Here is a 17902-nt window from a genome sequence, read left to right as displayed (position 1 = left end):
AAAACTTTCTAAGGCAGTCCAATAGAGATTAAATTCGTCGCTTTGTTCTTACTTAAAGGGCTAATTTAGCTTAAAAAAAGTTTCTTAGAGCAATCTTCTAAAAGTAAAAAAAAGAACCTCACCAGATGGTACACTTTCACTTCTTCTTTCTTTTCAGAGATGTCTCCGACTATGTCAGCCTGGGGGCTGCCTGTTTGCTGCCGGTTAGAAGCGCTTCCCTTGGGTCGATCAGGGACTTTGCGGTGTCCCTGAGACCAGCAAGATCTTGTCTTCCCAGTCACCATCTCTTTGGGATGGTTTAGGTTCTGCTGGACCATCCAGGGACAAAAGTGTCATCGGGGGACTCGGACTGTCGAGTCCGCATGATGTAACGTCATGATGTTTGCTCCTCCTCCTCACAAGAGGGCATTGGCTAGCTTGCGGCCTCTTTTTATGGACGGATTGTGCCCTGGATCTGGTAGTTGTGGCCAATCCTCCATCTGAGTCAGATGCAGGGTTTGCCATTTTGTTTGGGCTCCCTGGCCTTGTTGCGTTATTCACATTCGGTGCCCTGAAGATCGGGCGGCATCTGAGCGTCCTGCCATTTGCCCTGAAAGTGTTCCTTACCTAAGGGTAAGGAAAGGGCCATGTTAAACAGGGCCACTGACTGGCACTCTATAAACATAAGGGCAGAGAAATAACAATCTTTTGCTATCCTTATTGCCACAAAGCAATGCCTAAGAAAGGCTTTCCCCTGTACTCAGGTGAACCCTGTTTTCCTTCAGCAAAACACTAGGAATCACTTACACTGCTTCAACTCCCAAAGCTCATCTGAAAATCAAAGGGTTTTCTAGGATATACATGCAGAGAGAGCCTGCAAAACCACAATTTGATCCAAGGCTGTTGTGAGACTCTCAACCTAATTGGTGGCTAATGCCTCAGTTGAACTGTATATCAATGTTCATGGAGCAGCCCCTTCTGGAAATGGAGATCCATCGAACACCTGGAGCAAACCAATTAAATAGGTCCTAACTATGTTGTTCTTTATTTGTGAACTGCCCAGAGTTTATTGGATTGGATATTATTAATTAAGAAATAAAGAAAAAATTAGCCATATATTAACAAAATTAGCTGAAATTTGAAAAGAAAATTCTCCTTTACTTTTGGAACTGCATTAGTAATTTAACCAAAAATAGTATAAATAATAATTGAAAAATGCAATATCTACATTGAAAGTCTACATTGAAAAAAATAAGATTGCAAATCTATGCTCAGCTTGTAAATACAAAAGCATATATACACTGCATTGCTATTGCTGCCACAAACTTAAAACCATTTGTTTTTTCAGAATCACAACCACAGTCTATCATGTGGAACAAAAGAATGAGCTATTATATATAGGTTTTACTGCAAATCTCCTAAAAGAAAGGAGAAATGTTCTTCCCGTCACTGCATTATGTTTTTTCAGAAGAGAGTTAGATGACAGTAGTAAGAAAACATTACAGGGAAACTCTCAAATAACTACTATAACCCTAGGTCCAAGAAATATGTTCTTACTGCATACATTTTTCAATATTTTATTACAATAAAAATGGAAGTAAAACTATTGCATAAAATAACATATATAATATTAACTTCAAAGCAAGAAACAAGATCATGGCAGCATAATCCTATGTTTTTATCCTGAAGATACAATAGTAGATTGGTAAAAGAATAAAGAGGAGATCATAGTTTCATGAGATCAGTATCTTTTTTAGTATGGGTATAACACTATGGGTAATGTTTTCAGAGAGACTGCCGATATTCTCTCTTCCAGCATAAAGTATACTGCTGTCTTCTAATGATGCAATTTCTACTGTAGAAAGTTAGTTAGCACCCACCCTTCTCCTAGAAAAATGAAATATTCTAGGAAATATTAAAAGGGCAGAATGGAGAAACAGACGAGAAATGGAGAAACACGTTTTTTTGGGCAGGAAGCAGACTCACTCTTAATAGCCCCCACCCTTCTCAATAGCCCACAGCACATGTCAGCACTTAAAGAGATGGCTAGATCTATTCATAAGCAAATGCCCTCACCCAAGATCCAACAAAGATAGGATTAGCCCTCAGCCATAATAGGAATTTCCCAAAGCCCCTTCATTACATCACCCAGCAAGATTCAACTAAACCTGGGACTCAAGACAACCTACAAAGTTACCCTTACATGGCTTCTTGGGAGTCTGACAACCAATCAGAATACATTTCTTTCACAGGAACAAGAAGCAAGTTCAAAACCCAAGTGAGGGTATAAATATCTCTCTCCCCCCCTCTCTCCCATGTCCTTGATTGCCCAGGATCTCAAACCATGTGGTCCTGTCCACCATTAAACCATCTTTCCAAACAGCCTCCATGTTCCCAGTGTCTTTCTTCCCACTTGGAACTAAACCAGATGGACATTTCTTCCACCACTACTTATGCTTCATATGTGTGGATTCCTCCAATTGCTACTCTATGAAGTTGCCAATGTTCTCGATTTAGCAGAACTCCTCAGTCTTTGCAAGCTTCTTGACAGCTCATTATATAACAATGAAGCTACTTCAACCATAGGAGATGGATGACATCCCCACCCCATATTCTGTTATCTGAAAAACTTCTTTCAAAAGTATAGAAGTTCCTTAATATGAAAATTTGTAATAACCAACATTTTGGAGTTAATATTTGAGCAAAGAGAAGGAAACATGCTAAATAAATATTATTTGAAAGTTATTTGTATTCTCTTAAAATGCATTGGGAGACAAGGACAATAAAGTATCTTTCACAACAAAGTTTCTTCTTTTCACCTAGCACATACTTATTATACATAATCTGTATTAGGATGCAAGACCAATTTAAAAGTAAATTAAAACAATCCAATACAAACCATCTGAACAAATTTTTATTTGTATTACTATTTTGTTTCCTTCCTGGATTAAAAAAAAACACTTCTTCCTCCTTTCCCACTGAATATTGTTCCTAAGAAAGATTTGAATCCCTGTCTTATAAACTCTTGTTTTTTTTAACCAGAGTTTAATTGTTTTCAAATTGTCTTTTTGTTTTATTTTTTTACTCTTTATGTGTCACAACAGGTAGTACAAAACTGCATAAACTGTATCTTGAGGCGGGGCTGATTTCATGATAGTACGACATGCGATCTTTTTTTTTTTTTTTAAATATATTTTATTCATTTTCACATTCCATTTTACAATCACTTATATACAGGGTATTTGCTATAAGAAAAAAAAAGATAAAAAAATAAAACAAAATAAAAAAAGAAAACACAACTCATCATTCACAACCCCACCTGACACTTCCATCCTCCATACACCCCATCTACCCCCTCCAACTTTCCTTTCCTCCCTCTAACACTCCCCTCCTACTTCCCTTTCCCCTCAAACCTTCCTTCTCCCCTTACTCCCAACACGCCCTCCTTACATTCCCCTTACTCCTTCCTTACTCCTCCCTCTTCTTTCCCTCTACCTCCCTCCTTGGTGTATGCCTTTATTCAAGTGTTGTTTAATCTGATAAAAAGTAAAATAAACCAAGGAAAAAAAATATAAAGAAAGAAAAGAGAAAAAAAAAAGGGAAAAAGAAAAAAACAACAACCGTATATAAGTGCATTCTTGTTCTTATTGAGACTATGTTAACACCCACCCACCCACCCCCCATAAATCCCCATCCCTAATCCTCCCGACTTCCCAGGGCCCACCCCTGGCACTGCCTTGTATCTAAAGTATCTTGTGTTCGTATGGATTAAAAATAAAAGTAATATATTAAAGGAAAAAAAAACAAGAAAAAAGAAAGAAAAGAAAAAAGAAAAAAGAAAAAGGAAAAAAAAGAAAAAGAACTCTTTGTGTTAAGCTCAGCCCCCCATCTTTATCTATACTTAAATAGTGTAAGTCATTCTATCTATATTTTATTCTCGTCTCTTGCTTCTTTGTTATTTACCCCAACCTCCTGTAGACTCTCCCGTTCCTCTTCCTTAACCTTGTATTCAGATAAACATTTATACAAATTTGTATAGGCATCAATATACAGTCTAGCTCAAAAGTAATCCCTACCAGTAAAATTTAAGGAGCGTGGATCATTCCACATATTCAGATATTACTTTACAGAAGAATAATCAAACTTTCCCTTCTAATAGGATTTAAACAGCGTAAATAATCTTTCTTAACCTTATTTTCAAACAATAATTCAAAATAATCTAACCAAACCTTCCCTTCTTAGTAAAATTTAAGCAGCGTGGATCAAGTATTACTTTACACAAAAATCAGTTTACATTCTATCTTAAGATGATCCCGACCGGCTTTCCCTTCTAATAGGATTTAAACAACGTAAATCATTCCGCATGCATTTTACCCTCATCCCTTGCTTGTCTGATATTTACCACTATCAAATTTATGCAGACATTAGTTTAAGATCTAGCTCAAAATAATTTCACCAAACTTTCCCTTCTAATAAGAATTAAATAGCATGGATCATTCCACATATTCAAATAATACTTTCAACAAGAATCAGTTAACCTTCTGTTTTAAAAAATAATCTCGTCCAGCTTTCCCTTCTAACAGAATTTAAACAACATAAATCATTTTGCATCCTTTTACATATATACATTCAATATCACCCCACCAATATACGTAAATCATTCCGCATGCATTTTACCCTCATCCCTTGCTTCTCTGATATTTACCACTATCAAATTTATGCAGACATTAATTTAAAATCTAACTCAAAATAATTTCACCAAGCTTTCCCTTCTAATAAAAATTAAATAGCATGGATCATTCCACATATTCAAATAATACTTTCAACAAGAATCAGTTTACCTTCTGTTTTAAAGTAATCCCTTCTAACAGAATTTAAACAACATAAATCATTCCGCATTCATTTTACATATATACAATCAGTATCACCCCACCAATAAGTTCCGCTTTTTCTACCGGAGAGAGGTCGCAAACCCCCATTCAGTCCACAACTTTGGCAAATATTTTAAAATGTCTAAATCCTCGATCTCCGCTTTTCTGCTTCTCCGAGGGAGGAAAGGCTACCCCCTCCATCTTGCAGCCATGTGGTCTGTTGCTTGCCTTCTCCTTCAGCTTGTCTCTCCTCTTTTCCAAGTGAATCAGGAAGTCCCGCCTTCAAAGTCTTGTAATAGAAATCTCAAGCCTCCGAAACAGAGTTAAGACGAAGTCTTTGATTCTCAAATGTGACCGTAATGCCGGCTGGGGCCTCCCATCTATATTGAATCTGTTGATTTCTAAGCTCTTTTGTTAAAAATGCATAGTCTCTTCTTGCTCTCAACATCTGGAAAGGTATTTCTTTGAAGACAATCAAGTCCTGGTCATCAACTCGGAGACTGTTATTATGAAACTTTTGCATAATCGCGTTTCTGGATTCTTTTGTGGAAAAATATATAATTATGTCCCTCGGGAGCTGTCGCTGTTCCGCTACCGACGAGTTCTGGCGATAGATTTTCCGAATCTGCCAATCAAAGTTAAGTCCCGGGCTTCCCACCGCATGGCTGAAGGCTTCAACAAAGGTCTGTTTCAGATTCTCTCGCTCCTTTTCGCGGAATCCTCTGACTCTTATTGCGAATGCCTTCTTATTAAAATTTATCATCACGAGCTGTTCTTGAGTGTCTCTAATTTTTTGTTGTAATATTTGAATATTAGTAGTCAAATTAAAATTAGCCTCCTCCAAGCTTTCCAATTTATTCTCTATTTCAGCAGAATAATCTGACAGGGCAGACACGGCTGCAAACGTATTCGCCTTCATTTGGTCAATTTTAGACTTTAAATCATCATATAGCTCCAATACAAATTCCTTAATTTCTTGTTTAAAATCATTGAGCATTTGAAAGAAAAATTCCTGTGTTAAAAATTCTCCAGTAGAGGGCGTAGGAGACAAGGGCTGCGATTCCAGTATAAATTCTTTAGATTCTTTAGGCACATTTGTAGAGAGACGCTTCGATTTTGACCTGGGTGCCATTATAAATAAACAAATAAACAGCGCTTTCGCTCCCCTCTGTTTCCAAAAAAAAAAAAATTTATTTTGTTAAGGAGCGGTCTGCAGGAAGGTAAAACCGGCTAAGTACATCCCCTATCAATCACCAACGGAGAGAAATCGCCATTTTGAAGTCCGTTTAAACAAAGACGCCTCTAAGACAAATGGTGCTGGTATTTAAGATAGTAATAAAAGCATAAATCTCACAGGAGTGGGACCCGCCCGTATTAATCCTAGTTTCAAACAACTTTGCTTTGTCCTGGGGGGGGCTCGCCTGTCTGGGGCTGCAAAAAAGGCAGCTGAGAAGAACTGGCTGGAGATAAAAGCTCCGCTCACGCTGGGTCTAATCTCTGTCCACAGCCAAAAAAAAAGAGAAAGGCTATGGATTACGAATAGACCCTAGCACACAGAGCTACTCCCTGCCCCTTTCTTAGCCAAAAAGGGGTGATATCTATGAACTTATTTAGATATACAGACCAGATCTCTGAGAGGAGCTCGGTTGAGCTCTCCTCGGCAACAGGCTCCGCCCCCCGACATGCGATCTTGAAGCTCCAAGATTGCCATTGATATCTCTTTGCTGCCGGACGCTCCTCTTGGACCTAAACTGTCCTGTAGAGACGGTAATAGAGAAGGGCACATCCTGTTGATCCCCAGGACATCACAAAGTCCCTGGTAGATCCAGGAGAAGCCCTTTCTTTGAGCATTTGATAATCTTGTGCAAAGTAAGAGCTGGTGTTACATTTTAAGGACTCTGAGTTTGTTTATTGAAAATGATAGTAGGATAAGCATGGATTGTTTATACAGGTGCTCCTCTGGGGTACTATCAATAGCTGGACTGGAGTGAAAAGAAAGCTTGGAGTTGAAAGGAAGAAGATTGCAGTGAACTTGTTTGGAACTTAATAAAAAAAGCCTTGGATTCTACATAGTGGCAGTGTTTACTATCCGGAGGAAAAGATCAATATAGATGATGTTCCAGCACCAAAAAGAAAAGGAAGTGACATTGCAGATGATTATGCAAGAAATTCAAAAAATACAAGAACAGAGAACATTGAAAAGAGAACAAAGAATATTGAACAAAGAACAGGAAAAACAGATGAAAAAATTGAGAATATCCACCAAACGATAATGAAATACTGTATGAGGACAGGTTTCAAAAAATTGAAGAAAAAGACGAACAAAGAGATAAGAAAATTGGACATATTGACAGCAGATTGAGCATGGATGAAAAAGACAAGAGTGGAATATTGGAATGAGAGATCAACAGATCAGAATTTTACCTCAGATTCTAGAATAGAGAAGTAATGATAGAAATTCTGGCAGAAGCATCGATGATAACCAAAGTTGATGGAAGGAATAGACAAGGGGTTTTGCCTATTTGCTATTGCTCAAGACAGAGGAGAAAATATAGACAATGGAGATTTTAGAAACAGCACAAAATCAAGGCCCTGTATGAAACATATTTGTCCTTTTGTATCTGTAGCATAGTAATCAGCAAATGAACTGCAGAGAAATCGCAATTATTTCTGAGATAGACAAATTGTTTTTTGCATTTGCAAAAGGCATCGTGAATGAATAGTGAAGTTAGAAACTTTTCAATCACACCCTGAATCTAACGGAAACAAAACACAGATAACAAGAAGCATCTATTGTGTTGGGGTGGCATGGCAACTGTGTAGTTTCTGTAGTTAAGATTTGCTTCTGTAGATAAGATTTCATATTAAATCAAGTTTAAAAACTTTAAAAAATTCATCTGACTAGTAGATTGAAATAATAGATGTCTCTGTTAACCAGTGCACAAGAACAACTATTCTACATCATTCCATTTTATAACTTTTGTTTTGCTTAAACCTTATTATGCTCGGAATGTCATGAGTCGATCCCTGACAGATAAGTAAATAAGCTGTCTAATGTAGGTAGCTAGGTTGGATTAGAAGGCCTTTCAGAGATTTTCAGTTTTATGAATAAGGTCAATTCATGTAGCATACTAATATTTAAGAAATGGATGCACTGTAAAAGAATTGTTTTAACACTTAACTAAGTTTTGATTCAGCACTTTAAAACAGAAGCAAAATCTACTATACGTCTTCAACATGGACTAAAAAAACAAATGTCAAATTTTTCGGAGTATAAGATGCACCTTTTTCCCCAAAAAAAGAGAATGGAAATCTGGGGGTGTCTTATACACTGAATACAGCATTTCTGGCCTCCTGAAACCCCACCCCCTTCACAAAAATGGAGGTACAGAGGGTTTGGGAGGCCTGCAAAGTGCTCCTGGGGGCTGGGGAGGGCACAAATGAGCAAAAATGGGCCTTTTGTTCTCATTCCCCCCCCCCACCGCCACCCCATCGCCCCTAGGAGCACTCTACAAGCCTCCCAAAGCCTATATATGCACTGTTTTTTGCAAAAAACGGGCCCGTTTCCGTGAAAAAGGGGCCGTTTGGTACTCGTTTTCACCATCCCCAGCAAGAACAAATTTGTGGCTTTCAGTTGGGCATGTGGTCATAAATCAAGGACTAGTAATATTCTATTTTCTTTCATGTAATGAAACTGGGATGAAGGTTTTAAATATATCCTTCAATTGTACTCATATTCTTAGAGTTCAAATTCATATTTTATAGGGAGCTGTCAATAAATTTCAAGAAAATTTACAATATAGATTTAGTCAGAGAACAAGATTATTATGTATGAATTATAACAAGTGGGTGGTCTATAGACAATCAATATATTAAGCCCCAAATATTTAAAAGAATACTAAGAAACTACACATTCAAGTCAAACACATCAAAAGCATGAATACAGAAGTGTGTCTTACGTAAATTATTAGACTTTCTATTATTAGAAATTCTGGTTTAAGATGACTGAAGCTTATCCAAAAGGCAGAAAAGTCCCATAGTGAGCAAAAACATTTAAAAAGGGCCCTGTGTAGGGTATTGCTTACTAATTTATTTAATAATACTTTCATATCACACAGTTCATACAACTCCGGGTGATTAGCAATAAAATAAAAAATGCAGAAACTCAGTAATAAATATAAAATTATAAGAAACCAACAAAAACCATAAATCCATAAATGTCATCCATCATCTGTCCAACTACATAATATAAAGTAATATATAATATGAGAGTGTAGTTCTGATAGACAGTGCTTCAAAGTCCACAAATGGAACAGAACATTAGAAGTGTATTTCAATTTTTCACTTTTCATACTAATTACACAGGAAAAATTACTGTATCACATACAAATAATGTGTATTACATACACATTACTTTGTTATGCTAAGTGTTGTTTTGTTTAAAGTATATTTTGTCTTGCTTTATACAACACATGAAGTCAAAAATAATGATTTGAAAATTAGAAAATATGAGAATTTAGCCACATTCTGCAAAGTTGCATATTAAGCCTCACATGCTTTTATCAGAAATCTAGTGCATGATTTTAACTGCACTAAATTTTAAATACAGTACCAGCACAGTGAATGAATCTTTATCACAGGATCCTCTAAAGTTCTGCAGTGAAAAATAGAGGCAATGGACACATGAACTAAAATGCATATATAAATCTGGATAGCTGAAAACTTTAACAAACATGAAAAACCTCTTCACCCAAACCTCGTCCCTATTCATTTATGTGACACTGGATAATTCCCCAAAATAAACAGATATTTTACCTTTGCCAATACTTTATTCTGCACAATTAGGGCACTTAACCAAAATATCCTCTAATCAGTTGGCTGTACTGGCTATTTCAAGAGAACTGCACACTCTACTTTCCAATAGTATGAATATCAGCTGCACAGAGAGTCATTGTATTTACAAAAAAAGGAGAATGACTGAATGCAGTCCCTTCTTCTGGAGGAAACAGGCCCCTTGCCCTTCAGATGGATAGTGCCTGGCACTGCTACTTCTGCTTCTCTTTAACCCTAATAACAATATAAATAGTTGAGTAATGTCTTAATTTTGCTAACATGCCACAAAAAAGATTTCAAACAAATCTCATACTTTTCTTCATCCAAGTTTCTGAAGAGTTACTATGCAAGAAGCCCAAATGAATGTAATACTACCTTTTTGTTGCTCTTCTCAGAATAGGCATTTTTCTCACCAAGTATATCTGATTATAAACTAGAATTTTGATGGAAGAAAAAAGAGGGAGAAGAAATATTCCAGAGCACTAACTCTAAGGATCCACAGTCACAGTTTGATCTGTGTGTCTGTTTCAAACAACTTTTGGTAACTCTGATGACTGGCTGCCAAGATTAATAAGGGTCAACAGCTGGGGCCTTTTCCAAAAACTTGCCACTCCACCCAGGAGCAGATTCAGGTAGGCACCCAAAGAAAGGATAGCAAAGTTGTGCATTCCCAATTGCTCCTTAGGCGTCTCTCCAAGGAAGAGGAAGGGAGATGCTGTTTAAAGCAGCCAAGCAGACATTTCGTGCGGTGTCGGGAACAGAAGGCGGGAGAAAAGTCCACAGTTCCCGTCCCAGAGAGAAACAGAGACAGCGAGAGAGACGCAGAAGTCAAATGGGTAACACTTCCCTCCGATTTCCTGTCATATCGGAGGTTAATTTCTGCAATGGCCTGCCCACTCGCGCACCACTGACAAGAAAAGCGCTCCTTCTCCGGATGCCAGAGAGGACGCCTCGCTCGCGCGTTCCAACCCCCGGCATCTTTTCTCTACTTCGTTCTCTTGCTTCACCACCACCACCCCTCCCAACTAGCCGTCTTCTGTCTGTGGCGCTATGCCAGCCACCCGTGTGGTGCAACGACGGCGCCACGGAAGGAATTCCCTCCCTATCCTCCGTTTATGAATGGATGGTAGTGCTTGTTTGACAGCGCTTGAAAAACAAGAGATGGATTTGGCCTCCCGGCTTTCATTCAAGGCTTTCCAGCAGCCACTTCTACCCTTCCAAGTGCCCAGGCCAGAGTCAGCGCGCAGACCAGACAATTAAAGGTCTCCAGAGCTGGGTGGGAAAACAGACCTGATGTTGCCCCTTTTCCCTCCCCCAAACGGATAGAGAGAGATAGACAAGACACACCCTTCGGATGTGTCCTACTCCGTCTCACGATACTTGCCATTACTATTGTAATGTCACAAGAGACGAATAGCAATAGCGACCCCCCGGTTCGGCCTGCCTCGCGATCAGCCACGCAGCAAATCTCAGCCAAAAAAAGGGGGGAGGGAAAGGAAGAAAGTCAGGCACATACTCCAAGCTCTGTCTACTTTCACACTTACCCATTTATGTCGAGTTTGGATTCCGCCAGACAGGGTGAAAGTTAGAGGTTTATGAGGCGGTGAAAGGCAACCGAGCCGATGCGGTTGAATTACAGGAAGCTTCTTTTCTCCGATGGCAGAAAGAGCAACGTCTTCGCTTCCTTTCGACTAGTCAGTGCCCATTGCAACAGCAGCAGCACTGTTGCATTTTATTTCCTGCTCTGAAATTCTCCCGCCCTCCGAAGAAAAGAAGAATGGGGGAATTGTTTCTCGACAGAAAAAAGAAAAGGGGACGACAACAAAGCACCTGACGCGCTAGCGAGAAACGTAAAGGAAGAGGGGGAAAACGGATCGCACCTTAAACTGCGAGAGGGAAGCAACGAGCGGGAGTGCGCGCGCGCGTTAGGGCGGGAACGCAAGCAAAGGGGGCGGCGGGAGCGGTTCACTGCAAGGGAATGGGCTGGCTGAATGGTGGGTGTCGCCCTTCCCGAGACCCTTCGTACGGCAAGGTAGGAAGTGGAACTACAAAGGGAGCTGGCGCTCAGTTACCTACTCGACGCCGACCAGCAGTGCCCTGACGAGCAGGAAAAAGGCACGAGAATGCCCCGCTCGGCCGATCCTATCCTCGGGCGTCCGGCGGTATCCGGGAGAAAGCGTTGCTCGCCGTGATATTAAATCGACTCATATGGCCGTCCATCTCGCGAATGCGATTCAGGACATCTAACAGCACGTTAAAGGAATAAAAAGCAATTTAAACAAAGACTAGAGACCTACAATGGTCGCCGAGTGTAAACCTGGACAATCAAGACCATTCAATGATCTTCTGATCCCCAGATCTTGGAGCAATCCAGGTTTATGAGAAGCTGGCAGGGTCAGGGCCAATCAGATTTTGGGGCCTATAGTGTACCAGAAAACAGGCGCCAGGTCAGAAAGAGCAAGTTATGGGGTTTCATAAGATGACATTCTTTCAGGGGCTGATGTGTGCCTTTCTTGTTCCTCCCCATCCCTTTAAGTCCAACAACTGAAAAAAAATCAATCCTATAAATAACCCACCCCATGCCAAGAAGGATTTTATAGGTAAAGCTAGTGCTTTGAATTCTAACCAGAAGCATACTAGCAGCTAATTCAGCTTAGTGTTGGTGTAATTATGGCAACAATGGTGTAAAGTAGGTATATCAAGGTCATGGCACGACAAAACCGCGCTCGACTAAAGCGCGCCCGATTAAACCGCGTCGCTGACGTCATCAGCAGGGTGACAACAGCGAGCGCGGAGAAAGAGCGCTTTAAATAGCGCTTTGAAAGCAAGCCGATTCAAGTTAAGGTAAGGGTTAGGTTTAGGTTAAGGGTTAGGATTAGGTTTAGCGTTAGGTTAAGGGTTAGGTTTAGGGGGGTTAGGTTTAGGGGTTAATTTTAGGTTTAGCATTTACAGCGTGCTTTTTCCTCCGCGCTGTTGTCGCGCTGTGATGATGTCAGCTACGCGGTTTCGTCGAGCGCGCTTTAGTCGAACGCGGTTTTGTGGTGGAACCTATCAAGGTTACCTGTAGTTGCATTCTTAACCAGTTGCAACTTCGAGATGTTCTTCAAAGGCAGCCAATTGTAGAATATGTTGCAGTAAACCATTCAGGTTATCACCAAGGCATGAGTGATCATGAACAGTCCAGGAAGGTGAGGATTTTAGTGGATAAAACAAAGCAGTGCCAGACTCCTAACCACAGTTAGGCACATAGCCCTAACCACATAGCCCTAAGATAAAATAGGAAGGGTAGAAGCAATCACCATGCAGGGGAGTAAAATAACATTAAGACTTGTCAGGGTATTTAGTGTGAAAGAGGTGTAAGAATTCAGGGGCCCAGACATCCCGAGCATTTACTCATTCAGACTGTGAGGGAGGGAAATGTTTCCAGGCCACCAAATACTATATTTTTCTCCTATGTTTTCTGGAATCTAGGATTTCTTTGATCTTGGAGTGTTGTTCACCTTCGATGAGGAGGGGAATTGGAGGGGCAGATTAGCCTGGTTGAAGAGAAGATACATGCTCAGCCTTCAACAAGCTAACATGAAACACAGGGTGGATCCACCTAAGGGTTTTGGGTAGCTCTACCTGTATAATGACTGGATTGACAATCCTAACAACAGGGAAAGGGCCTACATATATTCTTTGATTTCTGGGTAGTCTGTAAGTACTTTGTAGATAAGAAGACCTTGTCCCCTACTTGGAACTCTTTTGGCTTAGCTCTTTTATCAGCCTGTTTTTTGTGGGCTTGATGTGCCTTGTCTAGTGCCTTACAGGTGACAGCCAAATACATTGAAGCTGTTCAATCCATTCCACTAAGGAAGGAATCTGGGGTTTCTCCCAGGGCAGTTCTGAAATGAGTATGAAATCCTGACCAGAAGCAACTTTAAATGGGGTGAAGCCAGTGCTACTATGAATCGAGTTACAGTATTGTAAGTGACCTTTGCAAATGGCAGCAAGTCAACCCAATTGCCTACTGGTAGTTTATATAGCACCTGAAGTACAGTTCCAGAACTGAGTTCTCACATTCACAGGCTCCGTTTGTTTGAGGGTGATGGGTGCAGCTTAGACCCTGGGAGGAGCCTAACAACTTCAAGAACTCCCTCCAGAAGTGGGAGGTGAATTGTACCCCCCCTACCTGAAATGATGCGATCAAGAACCTAGTGTAATCTATACACATGTTGGATAGTTTGGTGAGCATTTTTTCGGAGGGAATCTTGGAGCAGGCTATGAAGTGTACCTGCTTGGAAAATAAGTCCATGATCACCCAAATGACTGTGTTCCCCCCACAATCAGATAGTTCAATGATGAAGTTCATAGATATTTCCTTCCATTGGGCACTAGGACCGGCAATACTCTGGAGGAGTCCAGCAGGCTTCCCTGGAGGCCTCTTAGCAGCAGCACATACAGGACAACTGGCCACATAGGTTTCTATGTCCTTTTTCAACGAGGGCCACCAGAACTGCCATTTGACTGGGTGAAAAGTTTTCACAAAGCCAGTGTCCAGCAGCTTTCAAATCATGGGCCTGTTGCAGCACAGTTGCTCTAAGACTAGCGGGGATGTACAGCTTAGTGCCAATCCATGCTAGGCCACCTCGCATGGTGTACTTATTTGAGTGGGAAAGGAACCAGTCATCACTTTTCGGTGCTCCTTTTAGTTTAAGTCACTGGGAAGGTCGAGGCCTACTTTCTCTTGGGTTCGGGTGAGCACTGGGGCAGCAAGTTGCTTGGAGGGGATAACTGGGTGGATTATTTGTGGCTGAGCACTATTATACTGGGGCAATCTAGATAAAAGCATCCGCATAAATTTCTTTCCCTCCAGATAGCGCAAGGAAAAATTAAAACGGTTAAAGTGTTGTGCCCAACCAATTTGCTTGGGTGACAATTTTCGGGGTGTTTTTAGGGCTTCCAGGTTTTTATGGTATCATTCCACACCTCAAAAGGGTGTTTTGCCTCTTCAAGGAAATGCCTCCAAGTTAATAGGGCCCATTGGACTGCAAATGCTTCCTTCTCCGATATTGCCCATCTTTCGGTTTCAGTTAATTTCCTGGAGGTCTAAGGACAGGGTTGTAAGGCCCCAGCGGCGTTCGCTGCAATAGCACAGCCCCCATAGTTACCTCACTGGCGTCAGCCTGGACTACAAAGGGGACATCCGTGACAGGATGTTTAAGGATAGGTTCAGCTGCAAATAACTGCTTAAGTTTCTTAAAGGCTGCTTGGCATTCCATTGTCCACTCGAGGGGCGGCTAGTCTTTGGCTTAAAGTCTCTGTCTTTAGGAGGTTGATAACACAGTTTTAGCAAAGGCATGGATGAATTGTCTATAAAAGTTCACAAAACCCAGAAAGCTTTGCAACTGCTTTCTGTGCAGGGGTGCCCACTCCATGACCACCCGCACCTTCTCAGGATCCATTTCTATGCTCTCGTGTGATATTCAAATAGTCAATTTTATCCTAGTGAAATTCGCACTTTGACAATTAGGTGTACAGTTAAGCAGCCCTGAGTTTCTCCAAGACTGTGCGCACTAACTTCATAGGTTCCTCCATAGTTTCATTGTAGATAAGAAAGTCATCTAGGTAAACAGGACCCCCTTGTACAAATGCAGCACCTAATTGATCAATTGCATGAACACAGCAGGTAACCCTTGTAATCCAAATGGGAGCACCCTGAACTAGAAGCAGCCCAAAGGGCAATTGAAAGCAGTTTTCCACTCATCTCCCTCCTTAATGCAGACTCTGTAATAAGCTTCCCTCAAGTCCAGCTTAGTAAAGATTTTTCCTTTGGCCAGGTGAACCAACATCCTTCATTTGGGATAGCAGATAAACATTCTCCACACACATCGTATTGGGGCCTTTATTGTCAATGCATAAATGAAGAGATCCATCTTTTTCCCCACAAAACAACACTGGGGGGGGGGGGCACCCACGGCCTAGCTGGTTGGATGAAGCCCCACTTTAGATTTTTGTCAATGAAGGCTTGCAGTTCTTGCAGGTCGAGCAGATTTTTGGTTTAGGGTGTTTCACCCCGGGAGGATTTCTATGCTGCAGTCTGTGGGGTGATGGGGTTGGAGCACATCCGAGCCGCTCTAGCTGATTGCCTACCTGAAGTCCCAATATTCTTTTGGGATTTTCTCTTCATCTTCTAGGTGCTTGCTTGCTGCAGCTCCTAGCTCCCTCAGCCTTGGCTCTGGGTGGGGTTTTTCCTCTCCCTCTTCCTGGCTGTGTGGAACAGATTCGTAAAAGCCCCTTCCTCCAATTCACATGATGGTTCCATTTTCAGAGCCAGGGTAATCCAAGTAAGAGAGGTTACTCCATTCTGGGGGCTAGAATGAAACTCAGTGTCTCTCGGTGATTCCCCAACCACATCTCTATTGGTTCAGTTAAAAAGTGAGTTGGGTCTTCTCCAGGTAACGACCCATCCAGTTGGCAAAATGCTATGGGCACCCTCAGTGTTCTCAATGACAGTCCCAGTTTCTCTACCACCTTGGTGCTAATCACACATCTTGTGCACACAGAGTGCCGGTCTCCGGCCAGATCAATTTCCACCTTCCACACATACCAGTGCTGAAGGTCTTGGGGGGGGGGGGCTCCTCAGGAGATGCATTTCTGATAGACGTCATCATTAAGCCCGTCTTTGTAGCACTCCATCAGGGCCTCTGGGAACCAGCCATACATGTGTCATGTGGGTGTATTCTGCTACTGACCTCTGCCCTTGGTTTATGGTCTTCATCCTGGTCCTAGCCTTGCATTCAGCTAGGTGGTCCTCAAACTGTATATGGAGCACCACCATAAACTGGTTGTAATCCCTCAGCTGGGGGGCATCATCTTTGTGAAGAGAGACCATCCAATCTGCTGCAATCCTTTCCAGGTGACACATCTCACTTTGGCTGCCTCTGAAGCAAAATCCTCCCCAGAGTCCTGCATGTGCTTCCAGACTTGAGCTAGGAAGAATCCCAGGCCTTTGGGATCCCCTCCGTATTTTATTGTCAGCTAAGGAACCTTAGCTTCCAGGGATGCACATTGAGGGAGCCTGGGTTGCAGCAGTGGCAGCTGCTGGGACAACTACTGATGGAGCCAGCCCCTGCTGAGCTACAATAAACCACACCTGGAGTTGCAGGGACTCCAGCTCTCCCTGCTGCCTCTCCAGCTTCTTTGCACACTGGCAGGGCATGCTTCTGTGTGAGCCCCCCCCCCCCCCAAGCTCTCCAACTCTCGAGTGCTTTGTGCAGAAGTTGCAGGGCTTGGCTCAGCAGGAGGTCCTCTTTGTCAGCTTCCTGCAGGGCATCTTCTCCCTGCTGGTGTCTGGCGACAGTCACCACTGGGGAGTGCTTCTCTGGGTCTTCCATGTGTCCTACGGCCAGTGACCATCTGGCTTGGACCAGTTTCTCCTTGAGTTGCAACTTCTCCAGCCATTCTGTCTCCCCCCGGCAGCACTGAGGCTGGGTGAAAGTTGACCCCAGGCTCCTCAGTCTTCCTGGTCGCTCCTGTGGGTTGAAATTCTGTGCTCAGCCTCCTCACTAGACTAGGTCTCCAAGAGGGCCAATAAAGCAGATCTTGCTTAATGTCAGGCCTTCCTCCATTCAAAACCAAAAAAAGAAAACCTACGACTCCACTGAAGTAGAGAAGAGGTACTTTTACTGATTTTGAAATTACAGTGGCAAAAGAAGAGTTAAAATCTGAGCCAAAAGGCGCAAAAGTTACATATTGAAAGTTTCCCCAAATTCCTCCCACCAGGGACCCAGGCTGAATGTCCAATCCACATTCTGCATAGTGTCATGTGGAACACATCTTCAGGTGCTTTTATCTATCTGGTTCTAACACAGTTGGCCTTGACTGGGTGTAAACAACTCCATACAGCAGAGCAGTAATTCCTGAGAGCAAACCTCCCTTTTAGTTCACAAGGGCCTTTATCACACCAGCACACTTCCCAAACCCCAATGCCACCCCCCCTCCCCATTACTATGGCAGCCGATAGCAAGCAAGCATGAAAGAAAAAACCCATGCTGGAGATCCGGCTGACACCTGTTTTCCATGAAGATCTTCACACAATCCAGACACTGGGACAGAACTTCAACAACCATTTGAATCTGGGATGGGTTCCTACACAAACCGATACCTGTTCGCTTCGCTTGCACGCTGGCAATAGCAATAGCAGTTAGACTTATATACCGCTTCATAGGGCTTTC

The 17902-nt window shown here is 41.9% G+C and overlaps 1 protein-coding gene across 4 annotated transcripts in view; it reads right to left on the bottom strand.

Annotated features, from left to right (window-relative positions):
• Nucleotides 1–11587, bottom strand: part of SH3KBP1 (SH3 domain containing kinase binding protein 1) — a 206266-nt gene extending 194679 nt beyond the window's left edge. For all 4 annotated transcript variants that reach the window (XM_032226591.1, XM_032226592.1, XM_032226594.1 and 1 more), the window contains exon 1: nt 11228–11587. In XM_032226591.1, coding sequence (XP_032082482.1) covers nt 11228–11231 — 4 coding nt within the window. In that variant the 5' untranslated portion in view covers nt 11232–11587. The remainder of the gene's footprint in view (nt 1–11227) is intronic.
• Nucleotides 11588–17902: the final 6315 nt, after the last annotated feature.

This window comes from Thamnophis elegans, chromosome 11 (assembly GCF_009769535.1).
Source record: "Thamnophis elegans isolate rThaEle1 chromosome 11, rThaEle1.pri, whole genome shotgun sequence".
NCBI lineage: Eukaryota > Metazoa > Chordata > Lepidosauria > Squamata > Colubridae > Thamnophis > Thamnophis elegans.
The sequence above is the reverse complement of the archived record's forward strand: the minus strand, read 5'-3'. Positions and strand labels throughout refer to the sequence as shown.